A 27,236-nucleotide genomic window follows, 5' to 3' on the forward strand; every position below is an offset into this window, starting at 1 on the left:
TAACGCTAAACGCTTAACTTCAAATTAAATGAAGCGATATGATTGGTTATTTACAAACACATTCCTTCCATCCTCGTACATTATTGGAGGAAAAGCACCCTTATTCATCATTCGAATAAAATAAGATTAGAGCATGGTCAGACATGTCGGTCGTGTCTAGCGGGTGGGACTAAAGTCATTGGACGCGAGTCCTTTCCGGGCGTGGGCGCGTCCAATTTGTGTTTGGGCATGGGCATGGGCGCGGGCATCGCGTCCGGCACGAGACCGCGGATCATTTCGGACGTGCATGCCCATGGGACAATCCTGCAATGTTTATGTATTGTTATCTACTTACCTTTGTTGTTGTTACGTTGTATGTTACTTATCTTTAAAACGGCATGCATGTTCTTGAGATATGGTTAAGAAGTGAAGAATATAAATTTTAACTGTTTACAATATAATAATAAGTACGAAAGTATAAGTAGCTTTCCGCCCGCGGCTTCGCCCGCATAGTATAGGAAAACCTCCATAATTCCCGTTTTCGGAATAAAAACTACTAAAGTAAATTTAAATTTTTAGATCTCAGTCTTTCTACCAAGTTTCATACAAATTTTCGCATTTAGTAGTTACGAAAATGTACGTACATATTCCAATTCATAAAGATTCTTTTGTATTAAGTTACATTTGCACATTTTATCAATCAAGAAAACCCAGCTAATTATACAATCTCAATATTTATAATTTTTATCGATCTAGTTTCTAGATATAGAATTTAACGACTGCAGGTATAAAGTATAAACACGAAATCTATTAAGATTTCATTGACCTCAGCCAAGGCCTTCAAAATGTTTTAGGTCAAGACTGAGTAGCTATGTATCGCGTCATTTACGACGTTGTATGCAGTTTTGTAAATTACAAGATTGGAGATAAAGTTTATTTATATTGCCATTTCATAAGCCCGGTATGGTAGTTTTATGGTATCCACAATAAACATAAGTTTATATTGTTTTATTTTTATGTTATTGTTATTATTCAACCAGGGTCAAGAAACTCAATTCTGCGAATGATACTATGTGTGAATTTATAATTCTTTCATAAGAATTTTTTAACTTTAATTACTAAAAAAGTTTCTAGCACCGTGTCAAATATGTAATTAATAATAATCAATAATGTTTAAAAACGATTCAAGGTATTGTTTCCTTCCTGTTTACAGTAACCGACGTTGCTTGAGAATTCCTTTTAAAAGAAGTCAATGTGCAAATTTGTTCCGTTTTACGGTTTACCCGTGAATAGGAAATAAACTTATATTCTCAAGTTCAAAAAATTGTCAAAATGAGGAAATGACTCACTGTTATTTTTTTTTCCTTAAACTTATGTCAACTTATGTTTATTTCCTTTGGAGCCAAAACTTTCCATTAGTGAAATTTTATGTTTGATTGCAATATGAATATTCTAAAAACCAGTCTCTGTCAGTTCATACAAATTGCAATACTTTTACGCAATGTGGTTGATTTTTCAACATTTATATAACACTAGCTGCCGTCTGCGGTTTTGCTTCAATTTTCATACACTAATTACACATTATCATATAAATTGAACCAATTGAAATTGGAAACAGATTGAGCCCACTTCGATTTTGTTTTGACAAAACACTTGTAATGGCCTATTTTTCTTACAGGTCTAATCCCAAGTCTAAATTTGATACTTTCTAAGATAAACCCAAACAAATTAGTTAATTTGTACTACTTTATTTACCTATATGTCGCTAGAAACGCTTAACTATTTATGTACCTAATATATGTAGATAGATAAAGTTTCAACAATATAGTAAGTTCAACTAGACTATTTTCCATATGGATTACTAAACCCAACAAACAGACAAATTTGATTATAATTAAATAAAAACACAAACATATTTACCATTTGAAAGGCAGCAAAAGTCTGAAGTATGCGGGTATCATGGCGAGCCGCTCGTTGGTCCGTATCGCGTACACCACGCGATCCGCCACGTCATTGGAGTTCAACTGAGGGACGATCCTGGAAACATTTTGTATATATTTAATGATTTTTTTTCGTAATAGTGTACTTTGCTCTAGTTTTCAGATAGATGACACGTTCCGCATTCATACCAATTTCTACCCTCTTTTTCACTCCATCATTTTCAATATCATTATGATAGATCGAATCAAGCAAAGTGTATCATAATAAACATAATATTATGTACCCACATAATGACATACATTCACACATAATATAAAAAAACTTGACAAATACATACCTGCATAATTAAAATACCTACGATAAACATACCTTCTGGTATAATTGGATAGTCAAAGCTCAAATACTACGCAATTCTAACCGCGGCTGTACACACTCGTCGAGAGCCTCTCGTCGAGAGCCTCGGCCGAAAAGACTCTCGTCGAGAGCATGCCTGTACACACTCGTTCTAACATTTGAACTGAAGACTTACACGAGAATGGACGTAGAAAAAGCTGCTGCTATTTGTCTTTGTGCCGTGAGCTATTATAATTTTTTAAACATTTACTATAAAAAAAAATTCTCAAACCATGGAGAAAAAGAAGATGGTGGATGATTACCATGCACCGCAGTAGAAACAGGGAAATAAATATAAAAACTTCCTGAATAATGTATTTTATTGTATTTTTAAGGAATCAATAGAAATGCTTCTTTGTTTCAGAAGTACAATGGAAAATCAATTGGCTGAGTTGGTGGCAGAACCTTCTGGCCAATTTAAAATAAATCCATAAAAAATAAGTTCCATAAAAAAGGTTCTGTTTGATAACACTCCAAAAACTGTAATTCTCGTTCATTAGACCACATAGTGAAACACGTGCGTTCATAAATAACGTCAGCGAGCAACTAACTGAACAAGTGTGTACATGCTCGCTCTCGTTTGCCTCGCGAGACTCAACGAGACCCTTTGACTCGGGCGCAAAAAACCGACCAGTAACCGAGACAACCGAGGCGAGACACGAGAGAGCGAGACAAGACGAATGCCACCATGTACATACTCGTTCTCGGCCTGTCTCGGTGTGTCTCGGCGAGTGTGCACAGCCGGCATAATAGGAAATATCTATGGAATTTCATTTGATACGTGGGTATTTTTTATGATTTGTTATTGTTTTTAATATAAAAAGCATACTGTACTTACTATACAGAATAAATTACTAACTTACTACATATTTTTTTTCTTCCATGATTCATATAGGTATGAAGCTTTTTCATGAATAAAATTGACTAACAAATGAATAAATACTAATTTTTAACTAGAGTCATTGTTATATTATTGGAAAATAATATAAATACGGCCCCTAAAAATCTCAAACGGGATAAGGGATTAACATATACTTACTATGTTTTAAACATTTACTTTTAATCCAGTTTAATTCAGATCCAGAAGTTAGGAACTAGCAAATCATTAAAACACATAAAACACTTACCTGGAGTTAACTTCTTCAAACATTCCCGTAGCTCTAATAAAGTACGGGCAGATGAGTGACGTATGGACGCCTTTTATTCCCTTGGACTCCAGTTCCACATTAAGGGCTTCATCGAACCCACACGCGGCGGATTTGGACGCGCAATAGTCGACCAATTTGGGGACGCCCACGTGCCCGGCCATGGACGCTATGGTCACTATATGCCCGTCGTTGCTTTCGATCATGTCTGGGATAAACGCTTTTACTGTCTGTAAGAGATGTTTATTGTTGTATATTATTGTATGTTGTTAAAATATGATAAACTCGAATCAAAATGATTCCTTGAATAAAGTAAAATATGAGATAAGGAGTTATTTAGGAATTATGTATTTGCAAAATGGCGCTATGGTCACAATATGCCCATCGTTGCTTTCCATCATGTCTGGGATAAACGCTTTTACTGTGTGTAAGAAATTGATTTTGATACCTATAGATTTAGCTATCAAATGTATCCTAGAAATAAAGTTTTGACAAAGAGAATACTGTTACACCTACTGTTATAATATATTGTGATTCTAAATTAGGTACCTATCAGCTGTGTTTACTTGCATGAGTTTATTTCATTTAAATTTATAATTTTTACGATAGATGCTCATAAGTTATAACTTATACATAACTGTTATTCTGTTTCGGAGACCTTGAATAACATAAAATGGAGTAACTCTATTTTTCATAATTAGTTTTACACAATAATGATTATGATTACCACATATTATATTAAAATACACTTGGATATAAATAATGGGATAAAAATAAATCAATGATAAAAGAAATGACTTACCCAGAAATGAGCCAAGATGTTCACATCAAACGTCCTTTGGATGAGATGGTCCGGTGTATCAAGGAGGTACATACCAGATACTACACCCGCGTTGTTCACGAGAAGGGATACCTATAATTTTAATAATAATTCTTTAGTTTCACAAAAACATTCTAGATAATTTTACGACACTATTTATATTAAAAATATCACAAAAATATCATGAAAAGTTATTACATAATAATAATATATGTATATGTATTATATTTCGAAGATTTCGAAGACCATAATAATTTGATTAAAAATTATATAATAAGCTGGTAGTTAAACCTTTGGTATCTATTATCTTAGGAAATCAAGAGTATCGTAAATAACATTACCTTGAGAACGGTCCTAAAAATGTAGAGACAAACAGCATTAAAACAAAAGGATTAAGTAGTAATTATGTGGAATGTCTTGCTTATAATAAAGCAAGATTCAAGATATCATGTGATATTTCAAATTAGGTTTTTCTCACACATAAATAGAAGCTATGATTTTTTTATATACCTACACTTAGCTAACAATTGATATACATATATTTTTTGCAATCATCTTTTCTCAGGAATAAAATCAAATCAGTTAAAATTTTAATTAGGTACCTAAGTTTATGGTATATATTTTGAAAAATAATCCATTCTTATACACATTAACACACACACATTAATGCAATAATATCATTTTCATTCCCACTTTAAGATTGTCTTATTTACGAGAATCTCCATAATGTTGTTTTTGTAAGCGTAAGTATTTCTCACACTCAAACGATTTCGTGAAATTGTTATGTAGGTAATAATTAACATAAACATTGCATTCTTATTATGTATGCTAATAGATAATATATGTAACTTGAGTTAATTAAAACTTGAACCTTGAACGAATCTTCTTTATTTGTAAGTATTTGTATTTACTAAATATTTCGTATATTAGTGATCGTTGAATGTTATCTGTGTTTCTACACTAATTAAAAGGTTCCCAACTAATGCAATATTAAGAAAACTGTTTGTGTTATGTGTTGCAATAAAAAGGTATAATTTTTACATTTCCCACGTCCTTTCGCACTTGGTCGGCAACTCGGTAGATGTCCTCCCGAGCGGCTAAGTCTACGACATAACCGTAGCATTTTCCTCCGATGCCTTTGACTAGTTTCACTGTGTCTTCAAGTCCTATGAAACAAAAACGTTGATTTTGAAAAACAGCTTCAAAATTTCAAATCCATTAAAACTTATCTGAAATAGGCATTTTCTTTTAATTTTAAGTGGGTAAAAATCGATGTATAGGAGTCGGTTAAACATATAGATGAACCTTATAAAAGTGTGTTAAAAATTAAATTATACATACCTACACCGTTATTCTGTATGTACTAGATAATAATTATATAATACGTAAAATATTTTACTATTTATAGTTTGAGGTTTTCGTAGATTCACATAATTCTTTGTTCACATTGGCCTACTGATACATTTGCTGGTCGGTCAATGATCGAATCCGTAATTGCCGTATAATTTATTACCTAGTTTAAACCGTCAATTAGTAGTAAAGCATATTCATACTGAAACGCATATTTATATAAACAACAACTAAAATTTCCGATTATTAAAAGAAAAAAAAGATATTTTTTTTTGTTATCTTACTTCGCCTGTTATAAACTACTTTTACAATCTTGATTATCTATTGATACGCAAATAATGCCTAGCCATTAGCTTTGAATATCCACACCCCATTGTACTAGATATATCGGGTTCTTGAATGCGTTATTATGAAAGCAATCAAAGGTAATAACTATAATGATCCAGCGGTGCAAACACAAATAGAAAACCTTGCTTTGTGCCCATTGTAACTTCAGAGGATGAAATTAATATAACGGATACAATATTCGTGAGGTATAACATAGATTAACAGCTTATTTACAAATGGAAAATACATAAGTAATATTATTTACAGTTTAATAAAAAATAAGAAAGGTTATTGACATGCGGAAAAAATAAAATTAAGCTTTGAACTTGTGTGCAAAATAAATTTAAATAATATTTAATTGCAAAAAGACCATTATTTCGACAGAATAATAAATTATGATTAAAGAAATATACCTATGCAAATACAAAAAGTATGAAATTTGCCATAATATATCATCGGCGAAAAACGATTATAAAATAACGGAAAATTAATCTCCATAAAAAATGTAAAGCGTATAAAATATTAATACTTTTTAGTTTTAATACAAAACATTGGACATGAGAATAATAATAATTTGTGTATATGTAAAGTTATTTCATGCCTATTTTATAGAATTTACCAAATTGTTTTACGCGCTAAGGTTTTACGTTTTAGATTCCCTCATATAAATAACAAGAATGTTAATCTATTCTACCTTTAACTCACCCAGATGCATCTCAAATAACATGTTTACTATAATGAAAATTATTATCATCTGACCTTTTTAAAATTATAAGCTATAAATGCACTAAGACCAGAAATGCACGTTATTCAGTCGGTACTATTAGCTTTATTTGTTTTTTTCGACGACTCTACAGTACCCTTTAGGACAATTATATTTTTTCTGTTTATTCTAGAGTAGATACAAACTTGTTTGTAGTTCAACATATAAAGCCTACGAGAAAAATACTCCTTACCATATTGCTTGTTACAGGAAAAACAACTGGCGTATAATTAAATAAAATTTAAATATTTCACAACGAATATAACTATTGAAAAAAAACTAACTAACTAACTAACTATGTATATTGTATGTACTTATCTACTTACCGCAATTATCTAGACTTTCAAGAAAACTGTAATAAGTTCAGTGACATTGTAAATTGCAGGTTGGAAGGCATTAACTTTCTATAATAACATTGACAATTACCTTGGTTGCTGTCTGTACGTGGCTATTTTATATTTTCATTTAAATATCGCTTGAAAGTACCCATAAAGGTTTATAGCCCTTGGTACGTAACTTTTATTTATAGTAGAACAACTGTAACAAAGTACAAGGTTAAACTTTTAAAACAGTGTTATTACTTTTATTAATACAAGAAAAATTAAATATATTTTTACATGAAATCCGTTTGAATGTTTTATATTTCCTAATTAATCAGAATTATTAGGATATCTTTAATTTATCTTACAGATTACAGACCCTTTTTTTATTTAGCTTTTATACCTATACTGATTCCCCCCGTCTTTTCAGGTCAGTGATTTTTATTTGTTTTATTCTGACATTTAATACGCCAATCAACAGACAATTTGTTGCTTGCTTCTTTATAAACAAGTATATTCTGTTTAATTTGGGTAAGAGCCACTAACAATGTTCTGGCGCGAAACACTTCTCAGCTTTTTTATCAAAATATCTTCATAGCTTAACGGTTAAATACAGCTTTCTTTACACATTACTGTTATGTGTGAATCGATCGTGAATAGGAACACATTAAGTAGTTTTGTTTAATGAAAGAGTTCAAGCACAACATGTTAATTAAACACTCAGCTGTATTTGCTCATTGTGAGTTAAGAATTCTATTGCAGCGAGATAATTATCGTCTGCCTTTGTACAATGTATTTCGTGTTCGTAATTGTCCAATACAAAGGTTTAGTACGTTAGACATAAGGAGGAATGAATCGATAAATTTTAATAAAATGCTGTAAACCAGAACATTTAAAAAGATATATAGATACAGATTCTAAAGATGGCGATTTTATTGTTCCTTAATTTAACATTTTCACAGGCATGATTCAGCCATGTCTTTAGAAGTCGTCGGTGATACCTACCTACTTTCCTACATTCTCAATATAATATGTTACAGGTACATATATATTTCCTACCTCTTATACAATTATAGAACACTTATTCACTGTTCATTGGCGCGTTCCTTTCCTAGTTTCGCAAGAAACCACTTCTGTAACGAGATTGATCTTTGAAGCGTGACCATAGCTCATGATAACTACTGTTTCTCACGGATGATACGAATAGATCGGCTAACTCACGTTTGTATCAAAAATATTGTTTGTCATCTCGCTCGTTAACAGCAATTGTTGGCCCAAAAAGTTATTATTAGTTACCTCTAAGAAACAATTAATTTTTTAATACGAGTATAATAAGGAATATCTCTCCTCTTCATCTTTTATGACAAAAAATAGTACTGAATACAAGACTCAAAAGTGTGTTTTATATAGAGATTGCTACTTCTGGCTGAAAATTACCGCGGTAACCTTTAATTAATATTTACCACTATAGTAATCTTATCTACTATTGCGTTTTTTATCTCTCAGTAATTCCCAAACTGGTCAATGAAAATATTCGTATGAAGTCAAAATTATTAACATATGGTGATGATTTATAACGTCATAATATAATAATAGCTTCGTCATTTTATAATCTTGTCCGATGCCGTGCTTTAAGTTTTTTGACCTACGATTTTCAAGTTTTGAATCTAATGAGGACAGAAGCTCGAAAGATAACGGGAATATTAAAAAATGTTTTGACGAACATACTAAATCCAAATAAACAAAAACAGAGCATGTGTGCCGAGCACACGTGTCAGAAGTGAAACTTCTTCGGCAAGATTCAAAGATACCTACCAAAATCGTCGCCTTACTCCATAACGTGACGGTATTGCTATGACGCGACCTTGAAATTTACTGTCAACGTGCAGAAGTTTCACTTCAAAAATATTTTAAATTTTTGCTCCCTTGCATGATTCAAGTAATATAAATCTTCAAGATTTAATTGGCAGTGGAAGTGCTAACTAAATATTTAAAAGTAAGACATGCACAATGATGTACAACTTCCATACTCTGTTCGAATTTGAACCATTTTGATCAATATCAAAAGGTAAAAATAGATACAATTTCGTAAAAATGTTACCTTTCACAATTTTCAATTTGCCGAGATATCTTTGGATACGTGAGGCAGGCGTACATACTATATCTATACAGCTATCTACATCTATATATGGTGCAATTGCAGGCTGTAAACATGTTCAATAGAATGTATTTTTTAATTAAAAAAAGATTATTTCGTAACCGATCTTGGCCCACTACACTTGGTGCGTTGTTCCAATCAATGAACGCGTTCCACTTGCAAAATAATTGTAAACTATCCAGCTTACCTTGAACATTTACCCCGTAAAACAATTAATATCTCAAATATAATGTACAAAAAACAATAATAAATAATAATAGAAACCCGATTTTATAAAATATACTCATGAAAATTGTAACGTTTTCGCTACGTTTCAATTCAATGATCTTTATAAAAAAACAACATCAAGAAAAAAATATTGTCATCATTTTACGTGTTGATTCGATAAAATTCCATGAATCAACTCTATAAACAGAAAAATACTAAGAAATTATCGTAAATGTTTAAAATCTACATAATATATTATTATTATGCCTCAATTTTCAACAAAAACTCCAAAATTCTATGAAGGCCTACTTCGAATTATAAAAAAACATTGGAAATTCCAAGGTCTAAGTAATATTATAAGGTTGCATATAATATGAAGATACGTCATACGACAAAAAACAAAAACATGTACGTACTTACATATATTTTTTTTTGTTTTAGAATGTTTTAACTATACCAGCTACTAGTTATTATTCTGTGACTATACACAGAGAACTTACACGCTTAAAAATACAGGTAAACATGTTTAGAAAATGGAATCAATACTTACTAGGGAAGAGGCTATTATTTGTCAACCGCCAATTTATACACGACCATCCAGCCTTACAAAATAACAGACTTATAAGTAGTTATTTTACATCATCAATATAAAGAAAGAAGGCAAATATATCATTATGTAAATCGCTTTCTGATAAGGGTTGGTTTGAAACACTTTTAAAAGATAAAAATGACTTGACGAATGAAGAAAGACTGTTCATACTTTAATGTTTTACGAACGATACTGAAACTTAATAAAGAAGTTTCACTTCAAAAATTTAATGGACAGTTTAATCGGGTAAGTGCTTTCATAAAATTAAAAGAGGTATTCCAAAACGAAGTCAACTTGAAAATATGTGCATAGGTAATTAGAATTAAATTGTGTGATTTTTTTAAAGCCTAATAATATATGGTGTTAATTCAGAACCACTTTTTTTTTTTGTGTGGTGTCTCTCAATGTTAGCCAGAAGGGCTTCTACATTTTAACGCGGACGCGGGGGTGATCTGAAGGTTCACCCTGGTAGCGACATGCACAAGGGCGTCCCCCCTTGACGGGGACATTCAGAACCACCTAAATGTTTCTAGTTTTGGATTTCCGTCAATATATCTTTGTACATTGAAGGTTCTAAGGAATTACCATAATATATGCATGACATCTCGAGGTTTATACAAGCTGTATTAAAATTGTCTATATATATAAGAACATATAAACCTTGCTAGAAATATTTAAATAATTGCGTTTTGTAGTATTTATGCGCATGCTGATGTACGTACTACGTGTACCATAGAACTGGAACAAATTGCACTTTACGCAACGTAAAAACGTATGTAGAACACGCTTGAAAGTCAAAAAGACCTAAAATCAAATTAGTCACAGTTTCTGCCTCTTGTAATGATGTCGACGTCTTGTTAGTTGTGTTTGATAGTGACTGCCCAATAGATAAGAAATGTTCACAGTTCGGTGGAATATTTAAGATCAATTTTATACTGATTTCCTTAATTTACATTTACTGATGTCGCCACTTTTCTCATTTAGACTCTTAAGTGTTCGTGAAATAATTATACATCCCCCATATCACACACTCAGGTTAATCGATAACTTACACGAACAAGCCAAATAATTAGTACTAATTGTTTACTTTCGTCGTATAAATGGAAAGAAACCAAGATACTTTTGTCAGCATAATATGCACATTTATATGTACCTTGAATTTTACGGATAAACAATACTCTTTCTATTTTTTTACTTATTTGAACTTATGTCCAAGTCCAATATAATAATAAATAACTGTTTTTAATATAGCAAAGTTAAATAAAACTAACGGATGTTACACAATCTAGCCATTTAATTGTTTATAATCATGATGACCATTAGCAAGCTATAAGTAATTACAGTGCATTAGTATACAATAAAATAAACAGTTACATTATTTACCTTGCATAAAGTATTCTCGTAATGCCTAAGTAAACTGAGCTACGATGAAATTAACTCAGATTACCTACTAATATTTTACGGAATGAATACCTCGGTATTTTTAAAATTGATCGGGTACCTATATAAATATAATATTTTTTATTTGTTTGTCTTTAGTACCTCGTTAAAAAGATTACCATTCACATTCAGAAATTTGTTCTTATAATTTATATTTAGTACTTCCTAGTAGTACAGCAATATCAATATACTATACTTAGTGTGGATATAGTACAGCAATACCTATATATAATTGGAATTTTATTAAATAAAACTGCATTTATTCTCTCATCCATAATTATTGCACATGCCATGTTGGCCTGTCGCATTCATTTCCTTAACTTTATTAATTATAAATATAAAAATGAATCGCAAAATGTGTTGGTAAGCGCATAACTCGAGAACGGCTGAACCTATTTCGATAATTCTTTTTTTATTATATTCCTTGAAGTACGAGGATGGTTCTTATGTAGAGAAAACGTAAACATGTACCACGGGCGAAGCCGGGGCGGACCGCTAGTTAATTATAAATATGGAACTATTATTCTATTATCTTCAGATTATATTAACAAATCCTTAGCAAAACATCATACGCTTATGTCAATTAGTATCGAAAGCGGATTCTATTCCTTTACGTTTTGACGTTTGTCTCGACGCTCAGTTTCTAGATATTCAATGACAAACGTCAATAGGCGAATATTATGGAGATGCATTCTGTTACGTATTGAGCGTGTAAGTTTACAAAGTAAATTTTCATTCAGTATATTTACGCCTTTCTCTACATAAACGAGGGACCGTTTACTTGAGGAACTGTTAAACAAATATTATATTTGTAACTTATCTTCACTTCACGTGAACAAAAGATGGAAAGTATTGGAGTTAAAGGTTATTTTGATTACTCTTATCTACTTCGAACGTTTATTATGCCAAATATTGTAAAGCATGCATAAGCATATTATTTTAAAATGTTTACGAATATTATAGTTATGTATTTGAAAATTGAAAGTAAAATTAATTTTAATATTTGTTTGATAGGGTAGTTTTATTACTAGATAGCTCGTTTCAGAGTTATATCCCATATATTCTGTGGTTATATATCCGTGATAAAATAGCCATGAACCGTTTTAATTTTACGATATAGAGCTTGTAGCCATCGCTCGTTAGAATATTCATATTTTCAAACTACTCTCTCTCAGAGATAACTCCTACGTTATTCAATAACACTTTTGCAAATTATACATGAATTATTTTATATTTTTACAATACAGTCATTGTTTTTTGCTATTGCTCTTTATATTTATATAAGTACATATACATAATATATTTTTATACATAATTGGTAGCAGATTACTGCTTAAATTGCTATTTACATTTGTGTGATAAAGATGATTAATTAGTTTTTCCGTAACTTTGTTGACTTTAATATTTTATTGTTTTCCATGTTTGATATATATAAGTATGTACTACGTAATTCTCATGCAGTCCACTGTATATTATAATTTTGTATTTACAAATAAAATTAACGAGAACACCTTGATCTCTTTGAACAGTTTTATACACGACCTCAACTCGCATGCATTCGTTATTGTAGATACGAGATGAAAATAATCTTAACGTAATAATATAATAAAATAATATAATATATAATTATAATTAATAAAAAAATAATAATAATAATATAATAAAATAAAATATAATAAAAATAATAATATAATAAAATAATATAATATATATTATAATTTGTGACAAGCAATTATTATTAGTACCATGAGATAATCGTTTAATAACAGTTTAGTAACGACTACTTAATTATACCTACGTCTTCTAGAAACAATAGATTTATATAAAGTTGAAAAATATGTTGTGTTCACATCCTTGTTAGAACAATTATGGCGCCAAGTGCCATCATCATTCAGTTTTCAGGGGCAAATACATCATAAAATTTAAAAAAAAAATATTTTACTAGTAGCATGATGATATATAGCCTATAATCTTCCTCCTTCCTTGTTTGTTTGTTTGTTTTAACGCGCTAATCTCAAGAACTATACTGGTCCGATTTTAAAAATTTATTTCGGTGTTCGATAGCCCATTTATCGAGGAAGGCTATAGGCTATATATTATCACGGAGCGCAGCTAGTGACTTAATAATCGTTTTTGTACCTATGTAATTTTTAACGACTTCTGTACTTTATAAAGAGATCGATGACTAATCTGGTACACACTGGCACAATGACCATGGTTTTGTTTAAGAACCTGTATATAAGTTATGGTATTGTTAAACTCCACTTGTTGGCATTTTTGTAACATTTTTCGGAACAAAATAACAGACAAGAGAATAAAGGTTCGCGTGACATGTTCGAACTACGGCCACGACGAAAATGTGTATTTCGCTACTTACGTAACATCCAAATTACTATAATAGGCAGTCTTATTATTTCTTTGTTTCATGCTGTCATATTTTGTTACGGTCTATAATTCTCGCATCTCAATGCTATATTTATTACATAACAGTGACCGCGAAAAGTTTGATTTACCTAGTAGATACCTACGCATTAATCGATTGCATCCAAATAACTATAAAATAGTTACCGTCTATCATAGTACCGTTAAGTACCTATTCCTTAAAGTAGATTGAAAGTGGTAGGACCAAATGTAATAAAACGTGATATGATCTAAAAATAAGTCATATTTTTTTATCTTACATTATGAAATAACCACATCATGCCTGATATATTGGCTATCTACGTAAATAATCATACAAATAAATGCTGTATGCCTACAATATAATGTTCGATTCATACGTAAAATGGATAATATTCTTCTTTCTTCTTTCAGATAACAATGATTTTATGAAAATTTCTTATTTTTAAGATTATAAATATACTTGGACACCAAGTCACGTTCTTTTGTTTTATCTATGAATTTACGCTGAGTTATACATATAATTATGTAAGTTGGAGTCGTGACATAATAATAAAACATTACAAAATGCATTAGTTCATATTAATAGTGCATGATGTATTAATTTTATTATGATGGACAATTGTATTTTCTATACTTTTCACTGTTGAAATAAAAAGAAGAATTATTATGTAGTTAATTCTTACAGAGGGATTAGTAATTTGTTATACATACCTACTTGTGTGAATAATAAATGTGCCTAGGCAATATTTTATTTAGGATTTTTTAACACAATCAGGAACCGGAACGAGTACGGTCATAAAACTTTACGCTAAAAGATTTAAAAACAGTATTTATAAAGCAATTTACACATAATAACGACGGAAATAATAATTATTTTTTTGTTCATTAACGTAATATTTTTACTTTTTATTGTCTTAGTGCTCTCATCTCTATTTTTATTGACGAATAAAAATAGGGTTGCAAAACGTAATTAATTATTTTAAATAATGATTTTAATTCCAAGTACGTTGTATGCAATATAAATATGTATTATGGAACATTTGCAAAATATAACCGAACATATGCAAGATACAATCGCAAGATTTCACAAAACAATTAAAATCAAATAAAATTGTGTTCCGCTGCTTGACTTTGATATAGTTCAGTCAGTCTCATGTGAATTAATGATAAATATTAAAAAAATTATAACAAAGTGGATATTTTGATCCGTAATAAAAACCATACATGTAATACATACATAGAAGATTACTTTAAGTACGGAGCCAGCCCTTTCTTACCATAATATGTATTATAAGTATGCTTATAAACATATGTACTAATTTTAAACAATACCATTCATGAACATTTTCATACTCGCCTGCAATAAACGTTATCAATTTTTATACCTATTTCTACCATAGTTAGCAGCATTTGAGGTCTTATTATAACGGATGATTAAATATTTAACAAACAATTTTTATTTTGGTCGGAATAAACATAAGCTGTTTAATTTTGGTACCTGATTTAAAAATAATTATGCATACAGAGCTGTCAATTAAAAAAAATCAATGTGTGCCAATATGGAAATAACAGCTGCATTTAAAAGCTTCTGTTCTGGTTTAATTACTAAAAAAGGCTACTCAAAATATATAAAGGACAAACCAAAATGGTAAGGTTGAATTAAATAAACTTTATGCCTATAAATAGGCGTAGAACATTTATCAATTTATAGACTATCGAGTAGTTAAAAGTATTCTAAATCTAAAATCGATTGCAATTCGTAAACATTAAAGAAAGCCAGAAAATTTTACTGTATATAAATGAATATAAGACGGCTTTAATGATCACTACAGACAGAAGTTAATAAACTTCACCGACTTTCCAAACGATTAACGCATAAATAAATGAACCATAAAATTTAGAGATGCATTTGCAATATATCTGCCTACTATTTGTAGGTCAAGACAAGCCGTGTTAGTAAAACGTGTATACTTTTTCTGTCTTGTAAACTCAAAACGATTAGTGCAAGGTCAGTTGAATATTAAACTATTTAGTAATGGTGATGATATAACATAGAGATTACATGGATAACATAAACAATAATTTTAAAATATGGTGTGTTCTTCAATATATAAGTATTTTTCAATGCAGTTTGAGTGTTTTAAATCTCTTTCAATTTATTAAAGGTGTAAGGTGACCAACTTGATAATAAACGGAAATTCGACCTCGTTTTATTTAAAGATTGCATTTAAAGTACTTATAAGATTCAATAAAAATAATTAAAACCCTATAATACACATATCTACCTATATCTTTTTAATAATGAATCACCAGTTAGAAATATTCATAATCTTTTTAAACTGTTAAATAAACAAACTATTTTTTTTAAGTCGTAACAATTATGCTAATGTAGCAAAAAAGGTGATTGTAATGCAAATTTCGAAAACGTGCTGAATATATGAATTCAAAATATCCCAGAATAGACGGTTCTATAAACAATGATGATATATGATGATTACTAACCTTGTTTATTTATATCCCATAGCACAACCACACATCCGAGCCTCGCGAGTCGCAAGGCAATAAGGCTTCCCAGACCGCCGCCCCCGCCCGTGATCAAGGCAATTCGACCCTTCAGGTCTTTTTTCGGCTTCCCTATGATCGATCTGTATATTCCTTGAAACAGATATCCTATAACTGTCACCAACGTTACAATTAGGTCGAAAATTGATTGGATCAAGGTGTATTTGTTTCTCATGCAATCTGGTATCTCCCTCGTCAAAGGGCCCGGCCTCATGCCATTAACGTACTCTTGAGTTTCCGTCGACATGTTTTTGATTGTTTTTACTTAGGTATTATATGTGTATGGTTCCTGTTACACGTGTCCCGTTAGTCATTACCACATTGGCATTTGTTATCTGAAAGAAACAAAAACAGTATTAAATATTATCTACTAAGTACAAATGGAAGCTCATGTAAATAATTTTTATTTAGATAATAAATTCTAGACCTATACTAAAGTGGGTCATTTGTAGAATGTCACATTTAACGAATATAAAGTGAATACTGAGGGCTCATTCTGACCTTAATTCGTTTTTAATAGCGAAGATTAAATCATTTGGAAATCACGCGTCTTCGTGAAATTAGTTTCAATTCTAACGTTAGCTGTATTATATCTAACTAGCTTACCGCCCGCGGCTTCGCCCGCTTTGACTTAAACCTAATAAATTATATATACTAAAACCTTCCTCTTGAATCACTCTATCTATTAAAAAAACCGCATCAAAATCCGTTGCGTTGTTTTAAAGATTTAAGCATACAAAGGGACATAGGGACACAGAAAGCGACTTTGTTTTATACTATGTAGTGATAATGGACGCATTTATAAAATTTTGCGAGGTTTTTATTTTAATGTTTAGTGTATATTGTATTCTAAGATTTCTAAGTTAAAAACGCACAAAATATGTATATATAGATGGGGTTACAATTATATTTACAATTAGGTATATTCTTGCATATAAAAAATTCCATTATAACATTATGTTGTGAAACTGGGACGATGGACTAAGATATCATGCATTTGAAATATTATAATTATAACCTTGTCAAAAGTCTCTGTTACAAAATATTTATGTGTTTGCAGAACTTGTTGGACCGGTCCTTTGCCCTTGACAATTTCCTTTGAATATCCGAGAAATTCGGCACTGTCTAATGCCCTTTTGGACATTGTTTTGTTCCTTGCTATGAAAAATTATCATGAAGGTAGGTAAATATTTGTACATAATAACTCAGGCCCCGGAATCACAGACACAATAGAAAATCTATTGTGTCGAGGACGGATCGGGCCATACGGGGCTCAATGGGTTAAAATTTATATAGTCCGGTTACCCGGTATGATATGCATAAAGCTTTACCTACATTGAAAAGTTTTAATGAATTAGTAGCACAGATTAGTAGGTATGCTTCTAAGTGTGATAAAAATGAGTTCCATAAACCTATTTCCGATGTTTAAAAAAAATATCATGTGTAGGTAGTACCTATAAGACATTTCTTAACGTGTCTCGCAACTTTTTTTTATTTAATTATGAACGCATATGTATGTAGAATAAATCAACGTTGAAAATGAATCGCATCGGATGTAACACACAGTGCACGCAATTTTAAAACATGCAGTGCCTACTCAGCGGACACAATGGAAATCACTTCACACCAATCTCTAAATACAGAATACAATAACTTTTATATTAATCATTGTTTTATCTTTTCTTTACTCTTGCTTTATTTTCGACATAATTTATACTATAATTTTTTATAAGGTGAGAAATAGTAAATACATATTACATTTTATAAATACATTTAAATTGCAATATACTTTATAACTCGAGGTTACATAATAATTGTTGAATATCTGCGCAATACATTTTCTTGAATACGAATAGATATGAACATGTTTTATTGGATGTTAAAAGAGCACTTTAATTGTATTGAGCGCCTTAGGCGCTAATTTTTGTGTACGAGACAGGTACTGATATTTTTAAATGAATCATTGACATGGAACGTGGTACAGAATGGTGGTATGGTAGAAGCTAGTCGTTTACTCCTTCATACGTCGACGACCATGTCGCAACCTATCGTCGGTCGACAGCGCAATATCATTGCACAAACTGTGCTTAAACTAGGGTTTTCACATATTTTTATTAATATAAAAATAATAAATATAGAATAATTTAAAAGGAACACTTCTTTCTTCTGTTCTAAGGCAGTACGGAACCGATTAATTACAGAAATTTGTTGCACTGATGGATGTTCTGAGAACTTCGAATAGTTTTCATTTTTCGATATGTACCTACTCTACGAAAATAAAAACAAACACACTAAGTCTAATGTCACTAATGACACAGTCTCAATTAAAAAAATATATCATCAATTAATAACCAATCTTAATCAAATGCTTAATTGGGACATGTTACTCCAGAAAAGCAAAGAAAGTTCTGGAGTCCAACTAGATAATATTTTCGAAATCATCTTTAATTATATTGTTATAGTGTTCTATTTTTATCTGGAAGAATGCGAGCAAAAGTCTTAGATACACTGTGTCAGAATACAGTCTATATTGTAGTTAAAACAAACATCATGCCACAGCATCATGCATTTGCAAACGCCAATCTTCCATATCATCACCTTTGACAACCCTATGAATAGACAAACTGTAAGGCTTGGTTCCGTCATCAGCCGAAGGTCATTATGATATTTGCGAATGTTCAGTGGCAGCAATAATTATTGCGTTAATGTATTAGCGTTGTTTTGATTGTGCCGCCTCCAATATTTGGCACTTCTTTATGTACATAAGCTAGATAAGTCTCTTTGGAGGTTAGCATTTACAAATAGTAATTGCTCAGTTATTTTATTCAAATTATCCTTGAATGATTATAGCTGAATGGCTGAATGGCTTAATAGCAAATCTATATGTACCTTAGCGTAAATGCTATCTTACTAGTTACTACACAGTGTGTACCTTCTACTCGTAAGCTTATCATTGCTACGTGGTTATACTTGCCTGTGGCGATTGGGCAAGCATTCATTTAATTTTTAATGAATGGGCATACCTATACAGGATGTGACTTTTAACGATTAAGTACTTAATTACATCCATTAGGTTATAAATTGTCATAAATTAAATTATACATAAAATATTCGTATGTCAAATAAGACAATTGATTTATTCAATAAATTGAACAGTTAACACCGTTACAATTCCGTCCGTTGTTTGTAAACAAACGAATAAATTAATAAGTAATGAATATTGAACACTGTGCACATAGAAACAAGTGTACGAGACCTTTATTTACGATCTCGTACAATACACCGGCGTGAAGGTTATCCATTGTATCTCCATAAACAAATTCAATACTAACACAATAAGTCTAGCCTTATAATGGGACAATTATTAGCAAACCCATTTAATTCGTAACTCAATACAATCACTTTTGTTTATAATCTATGTAGGTATTGTCCTACGAATTTACTTTTAAAATAATACTAAGTCGGTGCCTAAGAAGGGATATCAGATATAGATACAGGCTAAAGATAATATTGATCAGTCAGTGAAAGGAAAGCCTCGTTTATTCAAAATAAAATTAAAATACCTACTTGGGCTCTGTTAATACCTCTAGGTATATACGGATACCTCCTTGTTCCGACACAATGTGTAGTTCATTGACGCACGTGCCTTTGACGCAAAGTGTATAAGAAATATCTTCTCTACACGAATTTGAACTTTAACACTTCTTTTTTCAGATTGGTAGAATAATCGCCCTTATTATGAGGAAGATAAAGTCCGTGTTGTAGCTTCACATACACAATCATTGCTTAACTTTACTATTAGATATAATTAATTTAGTTAGAGTCATAACTCATAAATTCATAATATATGAGTAGGTAACTACGAGATTTGAAAAAAAACAATGAACTTGTTTGCAAAACTCGTTTTTGTTTAAATAACTTCTTTTGTAATAGAATTAGTAAAGTTTCAGACTTCCCAATATATTTGATACGTTTAGCATATTGCAAGTGAAACATTTTTACTATGTTATTATGCTAAATATGTACATACTTGCAAACAGGCAGGTAATAATTAATGTTTTACAAGTCTAGGATTTTTTTTGCCCTTTGCACATTAACCTTAAAAGGTACAACTACTTATATAAGTTGGGTCATGCTTAGGTATGGCGATGGTGTCCTTTTGTCGAGGTTCACCGTGACCGTGGTATGACGATGGTGTCCTTTTGTCGAGGTTCAATACAATGTTTTCCGTATAAACAAATATTTATGACGAATACAATGACGTACAATGGCCAAATATTACAACATATTTAACACAATGCTCTTTGCCTAAACGCCCTAAAGGGATATTTGATAACCGATTGTGGCTCTTTCTTGTAACGTGTTATTTCTACTGTTTATAAGTTATGGTGCCAAGGGGTACCAGTTTTGTAATATTACGTCAATATTATATGAGCTCTATGTAAAAAATACATTTTTATTCATAGTATTATTGTAAAAATAAATCATTCTCAATAAATTCATGTAAATTTTTGTGTCAGATGGACCGTCCTTTTCCACATAGATACAGACGCCATTAATCAGTCTGTATGTATACATATATAGTGAATTTTCGTAATATATTATATTTTATCTAGATCCGTTTCGAAATTTAAGGTTTTTTAGGTTATTGTGTAATCATTTTCAAACTAAAACAGCATATAGATAGATGGTAAGAAACTTTAATATTCGTTAGGTATAATACGATGGTGCAGATCATAATTATTATCTTTACGTAAAAGGTACCCTAAACAAAAGAAACATCATAACATATGTACGTCATCATGTTAGCATTCACGTGACAGTTGCCTAATTAGCACAGATGCGTAACACTTTTAGCTGAAAATGTGCTAATTATACCAATAGATCGTATGAATTATAGCTTTTCACAATTAGTAAATTACATAACTAAGTCAAGATACGGTTGTGATACGGTGAAGGACAGGTGTGCAATAATCCCAAATATCATTTTTAGTACCAATAGTTTCATCACTGCGGATATTTAATAATAATTTATAATTTATAACGATCTCAGCATGTGTTATAATAATTTCACAACTATTTGAGTAAGATGTAGGTGGCTATTAAAAATATGAGTTTGGAGTAAGGTTAGCCGTTAGGATTTTTTTGACAGTTTACGCAGGTGAACGACCGAATGAATGAATGTAAATTAATATACGAATGTAAATGAATATATATTTTATATTTTTTAACTGTTTCTATCCATAGCCAAAACAACTTTAACAAATAATCGAATGAACAAGTTGTTCGATTATGTCTGAGTTAGATGATGATTTAAATGAATAAAAGGTATTTACCTCCATCGTATGTTAATTTCTGAAACTGGCTATTAATTATACTTTTTGCAGCGATGTTTTAAAAATATAAAATAATATTCGGGTATCCGCTTTTCAAGAGATCGAACTTGGCGAAACATTATACTGGCAAAAAGTATATGGTCAAGTACAAAGTAAATTGTAGGAGTCAAGTACCTACAAAGTAAATTTTACGAATGTAGACAAAGTGAATAAATGCTTTTACAGAGTCAATTACATTCTTCCAGGAAACCTACCAGACAAGTGAAATGTCGGCGTGTAATTAACCTGCCATGTTATAAATGTTAACCTCAGGGGACTACGTTTTGTGTATATTATTCTTGTAAGTGTTATCACAGGATCGTAACTGGGTTAAGTGTAAATAAAGGCAGCAAATTTAAACAGGAAGTTAGGAAGTAAGTAATGCGTAACGTACCCTAGTTACGTAGGTATATAAAATTACTCAAACGGCACAAATACTCTGCCAAAAAGTTATCAATGAATTGTATTGTACATGTTTTAACATAAATTAGCACTTTGGTGAATAATAAAGTACTATACACCAAGTGTGTTTGCAGTTTTGTGTGTAGATTTTTATTATTTTCATTTGCATGAGGTGTGATGCAGTATTTACCGAGAGCTGCGAACCGTAACAGATTAATCATTTATGTTTTTACCACAGATAAATAATTACTTACTGCTACTATTAGTAACTTGCTATAACTCGTATTTATTATTATCGAGTTATTTGTTAAAGGTCAAATAATAATGTTTTTATAGAAACAAATGTTTTGCTAGGTAATAAAAAGCCAATTATTTATATCGGATATACTTACAACTATGACGTAGGCGCAGTCAGTCGTTTTCGCACGCAACAAACCATTCACCAAAACGTGTTCCGATGAAGAATTTATAATTACTGCATCATTATAAATAAAACCTGCCAGTTAAACACTACAGTTTGTGATAATTAAATCATATTAAGCAGAGATATACATCATCACGTTCTCAATTATAGAGTTTCGATTTCTTGACTGTCTGTAATATTGTCACTGAATGTTATCTTTAAAGAAAATACATTTCTTTAGCATCTTCAATAACTCGATACATCACATAGAGTAGGCCATAAAGCCTCAAGATTATAAATATTAACAATTTGACAAACCTGTTTTTGAAGTAGAACAAGTGTAAGGTCAATTTAGGCATTTCTTTTCTTTTTATGAACTTTCTCTCATACTTTCTCTAAACGATGTTCATTTGAATTATATATTTAATAAACGCACAATTTTATTGTATGTTTTAGTAGAAATTTTCTGTACAAATACCTACTTAATTGAATAAGCTTTTGAAAAAGGTACAAAATTACAAAAAAACAACCCTCATCAAATATGTGTTCATAATTAATAAGGATTCGTTAACGATTAAAATCAAAAGTGAAAAAAATTACTACCCAATTGTTCAAAAAATAAACGTCCTTATAAAGTAAAAAACATTTACCACACCTAAGGTCAGGAATTAATAATTCATTGCTTAAATTAATTTTATTGTTAATTGATAAATAAGTATATCAAAAACAAATAGCGGTTTTAAGGGTAAACTCCTTTCCAAGGATTAACAATTTATAGCAATCAAAAAGGCAAACACGTACGCAACGCCGGCATTGACCCACAATATTAACTATCAATACAAATTACCCAACAATTATTATCATTGAGTCTTTTATATTTTAAGATTTAATTGCTTTAGATATGCAATAATTGTGATATATTCATATTTATAATGTTTTTAATCTTATTCAATCTAGAAGAATGATGACTTTTGCATATAAATTGCAACTCCCTTCTAACATTGAGATTAGGGATACAATAACTAAATATAATTTTTATGTTTGTATTTTATGATAAAATATTAAAAAGTATATAATATGGTATCGATATTATCAAGTAGTCTAAGTTATACGTGATATAGGTGATGTAATTTATGTATGCATGATGCATTCAATCTTATTATGTAAATGAAGTACATAAATATTTTTATTTTAAGTAGGTAAAAGATTTAAGATTTAATCAAAATGGCAAAAACGAACCTTCAAAGAAGCAGGAATTAAAATGTTATGAAGAAAAAATGCTTCATACTGAAAACTAATGACGTAAATGTGAACGTTCGCGTCGGTTAAAAAGTTCAAAAACTTCCTGAATTTTTTTTATAAGAACCTTCTCTTTACAATAATTAAAACGAAAAAGCAAGAATTAGAAAAGGGAAATAGAGATTAAGTTTTAATTTTAATTGACCAGCGGATTAATTCGTAGCATTTGTTCTTTCTATAACTTTGTTTTGTATAATTTGTTATCAGTGAATATTATATTAACTCATAGGATACGTTAATTTATATACGTAAATAACGTTATATAAATATTTAAGCACAAAAAATTTCGGTCACAAGAAAAAATTACTATAAGTAGTTACGTTCTAATTGACATTTTGACAGAAAATTTATGTCACAAAAAATTATAAATGGCATACAATATGAATAAAGATTAACGTTTTATTTAATATTCCTACATAGGTAGATAAGTAAATGTAAAGATAATTAAGTTTTTATTTTCAGAAAACATATTATTTCGTTCCGTTTTTGTAAAATAATTTTGATGTAGGTATGTAATTATAAAATAAAAATTAAGGGTAATTAATTCTTATTTGGCAAGTGCAAATTGAGCAAAATATATGAGCCATAGCCGTTTAAATAATCATAAATATTGCGAAAAATCCATCATTTTTTATGCTTTTTATGAAACGCAGTAATTTTCAATTAGTTCATCATCAACAATACACATAATTTTCATTTATTTCTCCAAAACTGTTGAATGAGTCTCAAAATATATCCTCTATAGTAAATACTAAACGAGTACTTACTAGAGGCTAGGCGAATACCAGACGGCCTTCACTATTGCCTAATGCGATAACTCGCTTACACCTGATCATAGCTGGGAACCTATGCATCAAATATACAACGATAATCAATATTTTGGCGGGAAATTGCTTTTTCTTTCAAAGAAACTGTAATTTAGTAAAATAATAAAAAGTAAATTTACTCTTAATAACATATTTCCGCATTGTGTGATCATCAGTTGAGGCTAGCAGCTGTAAACTGATTTTTTATGTTATGCTCGTTATTGACAGGAAAAGGTTGGTACAGAAAATTCTTGGAAAATGGACGGAAAAGAATTTATATGAAAATTATAAATTATATGAAAAACCGGCGTAGCGTTTAATGATAATTTTATGTCATGGATTACAGGTTGGGTTTTTTCGCTATTACCTTAAAATTCTGCTAATTTAAGTTTTTGTCAAATTTGCATCACTAGTTTATTTATATATTATGTAGGTAGTATGCCATTAAAAACTCATCCTTATTACATAATTAACCCAAAAACTTGACAATCTACTTTTAAAATGTTTGTAAAACAATATGCCCATGGCCTACAGAAGATACGCTCTCAGCTGGTTTTAACAAATTTCGCAAATGTAAATAAAAGTAATTTTGTAATCGCAATATCGCTTGTAGACTAACCGGACTAGTTATTTTCAGAAACGATGATTTACAAAACATACATTGTGCTACATTTACATTGTAATACATTTAAGTTTTAACTTTGTTTTAATTTATAATTTTTATGTTTTAAAAAAAGTGATGTGATGATCCCATGTCCCCTAGTGGGGTAAGGGGCAGATGCATTATACATCTGTTTCACTGATCGATTTTCTTTTAGGGACAAGTAGGTGATCAGCCTTCTGTATCCTGCCAGACCGAGACATTTTTTTCTCTTCGTCTCCACCGGGAATCGAACCCAGGACCCCCCGGTGTTACGCTCACGCGTCAACAACTGTTTCTGTGATCTGTGAGGCGGTCAGTTAGGTCTTATTTATTTATTATTTTATGTTTAAAAGCCTCCAGTGATTTTCCGGTTTCGCTGACAAAAAACCTTTACCTAGTTACTCAATTATTTCATGCTTTGAAAATACATAAATTAAATAAATAGATATACCTATTAAGTATGTTTAGTTAGATTGTTATTATAAGATGTTTCAGATGTCTCTGGATATAGTCGGCTACACAATAAAATTACCTAAGTAATCAATAATTATTTTCTTAGAAGGAAAGAAACTATTTTCTGTGTCGCAATAATTAAACTAGTGTTGTAAATTTAATATGATGGTGAAACATAGTAATAAAAATTATCAAAATGAATAACATAAATTACAAATACTTACAAGGTACTTTAAAAACATAAAATATAAAAATAATGCTAAATGTTGTACGTATTTCGATTACCACACTACATTACCAATGTTATATTGAAATCAAAACGTTTCTACCCGCTTTGATAAATTAATAATTAGGATAATTTTACTGTTCGAAATTCTTTCCTATTTTATTGATTTGATAAATTGATTTTTTGGCAATTGTTATGATAAGGTCAAGTTTGGAAAGGCGTCGACGGCCAACAAGTGCTTGAATGGTAAAGAATAAAGGTGAAACAAATTTCTATTTCCTACAGTTACACAAAAAAGAAACAATTATTTCTCCATAAAAATCTTAACGTACTGTTTTGCTCAGTGTTAATTTTTAGAGTATGAACGAATTTTGTGTAGTTTCGGGTTTCATTTTCTGATAACATGAACATTTTGTTTTATTCAAAGTCAGTACACTGAGAACCGCGATCGCCTTGAAATACTTTCCAATAGTAGGTATCTGCTGGACTATGCGAAAACGTTTACCTAACATGACAACATTTAATTAACACTACATGCTCAAACTTACCTATTCGATTATTTTTCTTGCACTTTCGTAATTTGGGACTTGGAAAGATGATCAGCCTGACGCACTTTTTCACTTATTAATTTTATATTTTATTTTGAAAATAACGATGACAAAAGACTGTCATAAAATATGAAAATTTTAATTTTCGAATTTGGAACGCGTTACGCGCGGCTGTTGGGTCGTTGTTTCGAACTGGCCGGCAACAGCGCGCGATGCTGTGAATCGACTGTGTGACTGAGCATATCAACGTAAAGCGGGCTGTTCACTGCGCGCGCAATCTCAAAGTTCGACCCTCGCACCCTCTTCGAGATCATGACCTTCGTGCATTTCCTTCAGCTGCACTATCAATAACATGCGGTTAAAAATACAAACATGATATTTATAAAATATATAAACTTTTAAATTATGTAAATCTGTATACCTGAAGACTTTCCTTTCGCTACATTTCATAAAAAAAATTGATTATTATACGGAACTTTAAAAATTATAAAAAAAACTTAGGTATTATACCTACACATTTTTTATAAGTGGTAATTAAAATTTTAAGATGATTTAATTTTTTTAACAGTAAAACTTAGATGATTTTAGTTTTATTTAACATTAGGATTAAGAAAGCTCTATAATATGTCTTTTTAGAGCTTTGTCGAGTAAAAAAAGGTTATTTTTTTATCCCGTTTTAACCCG

General features: G+C 30.6%; 1 protein-coding gene across 1 annotated transcript; it reads right to left on the reverse strand.

The window, feature by feature from the left end:
- LOC149901143 (estradiol 17-beta-dehydrogenase 11-like) lies at nucleotides 1–26,801 on the reverse strand. The gene is made up of 7 exons (XM_090111806.1): nucleotides 26,553–26,801; nucleotides 16,338–16,732; nucleotides 5,320–5,444; nucleotides 4,261–4,371; nucleotides 3,441–3,688; nucleotides 1,900–2,016; nucleotides 1–303 (listed from the first exon to the last, which is right to left on the reverse strand). The coding sequence occupies exons 2-7, from the start codon at nucleotides 16,642–16,644 to the stop codon at nucleotides 138–140; spliced, it is 1,074 nt and encodes a 357-aa protein (XP_089967932.1). The 5' UTR covers nucleotides 16,645–16,732; nucleotides 26,553–26,801; the 3' UTR covers nucleotides 1–137.
- Nucleotides 26,802–27,236: the final 435 nt, after the last annotated feature.

Source organism: Colias eurytheme, chromosome 17, assembly GCF_061535395.1.
Source record: "Colias eurytheme isolate Ceu_HAF_F1 chromosome 17, ilColEury1 Martin Lab GWU primary, whole genome shotgun sequence".
Taxonomy (NCBI): domain Eukaryota; kingdom Metazoa; phylum Arthropoda; class Insecta; order Lepidoptera; family Pieridae; genus Colias; species Colias eurytheme.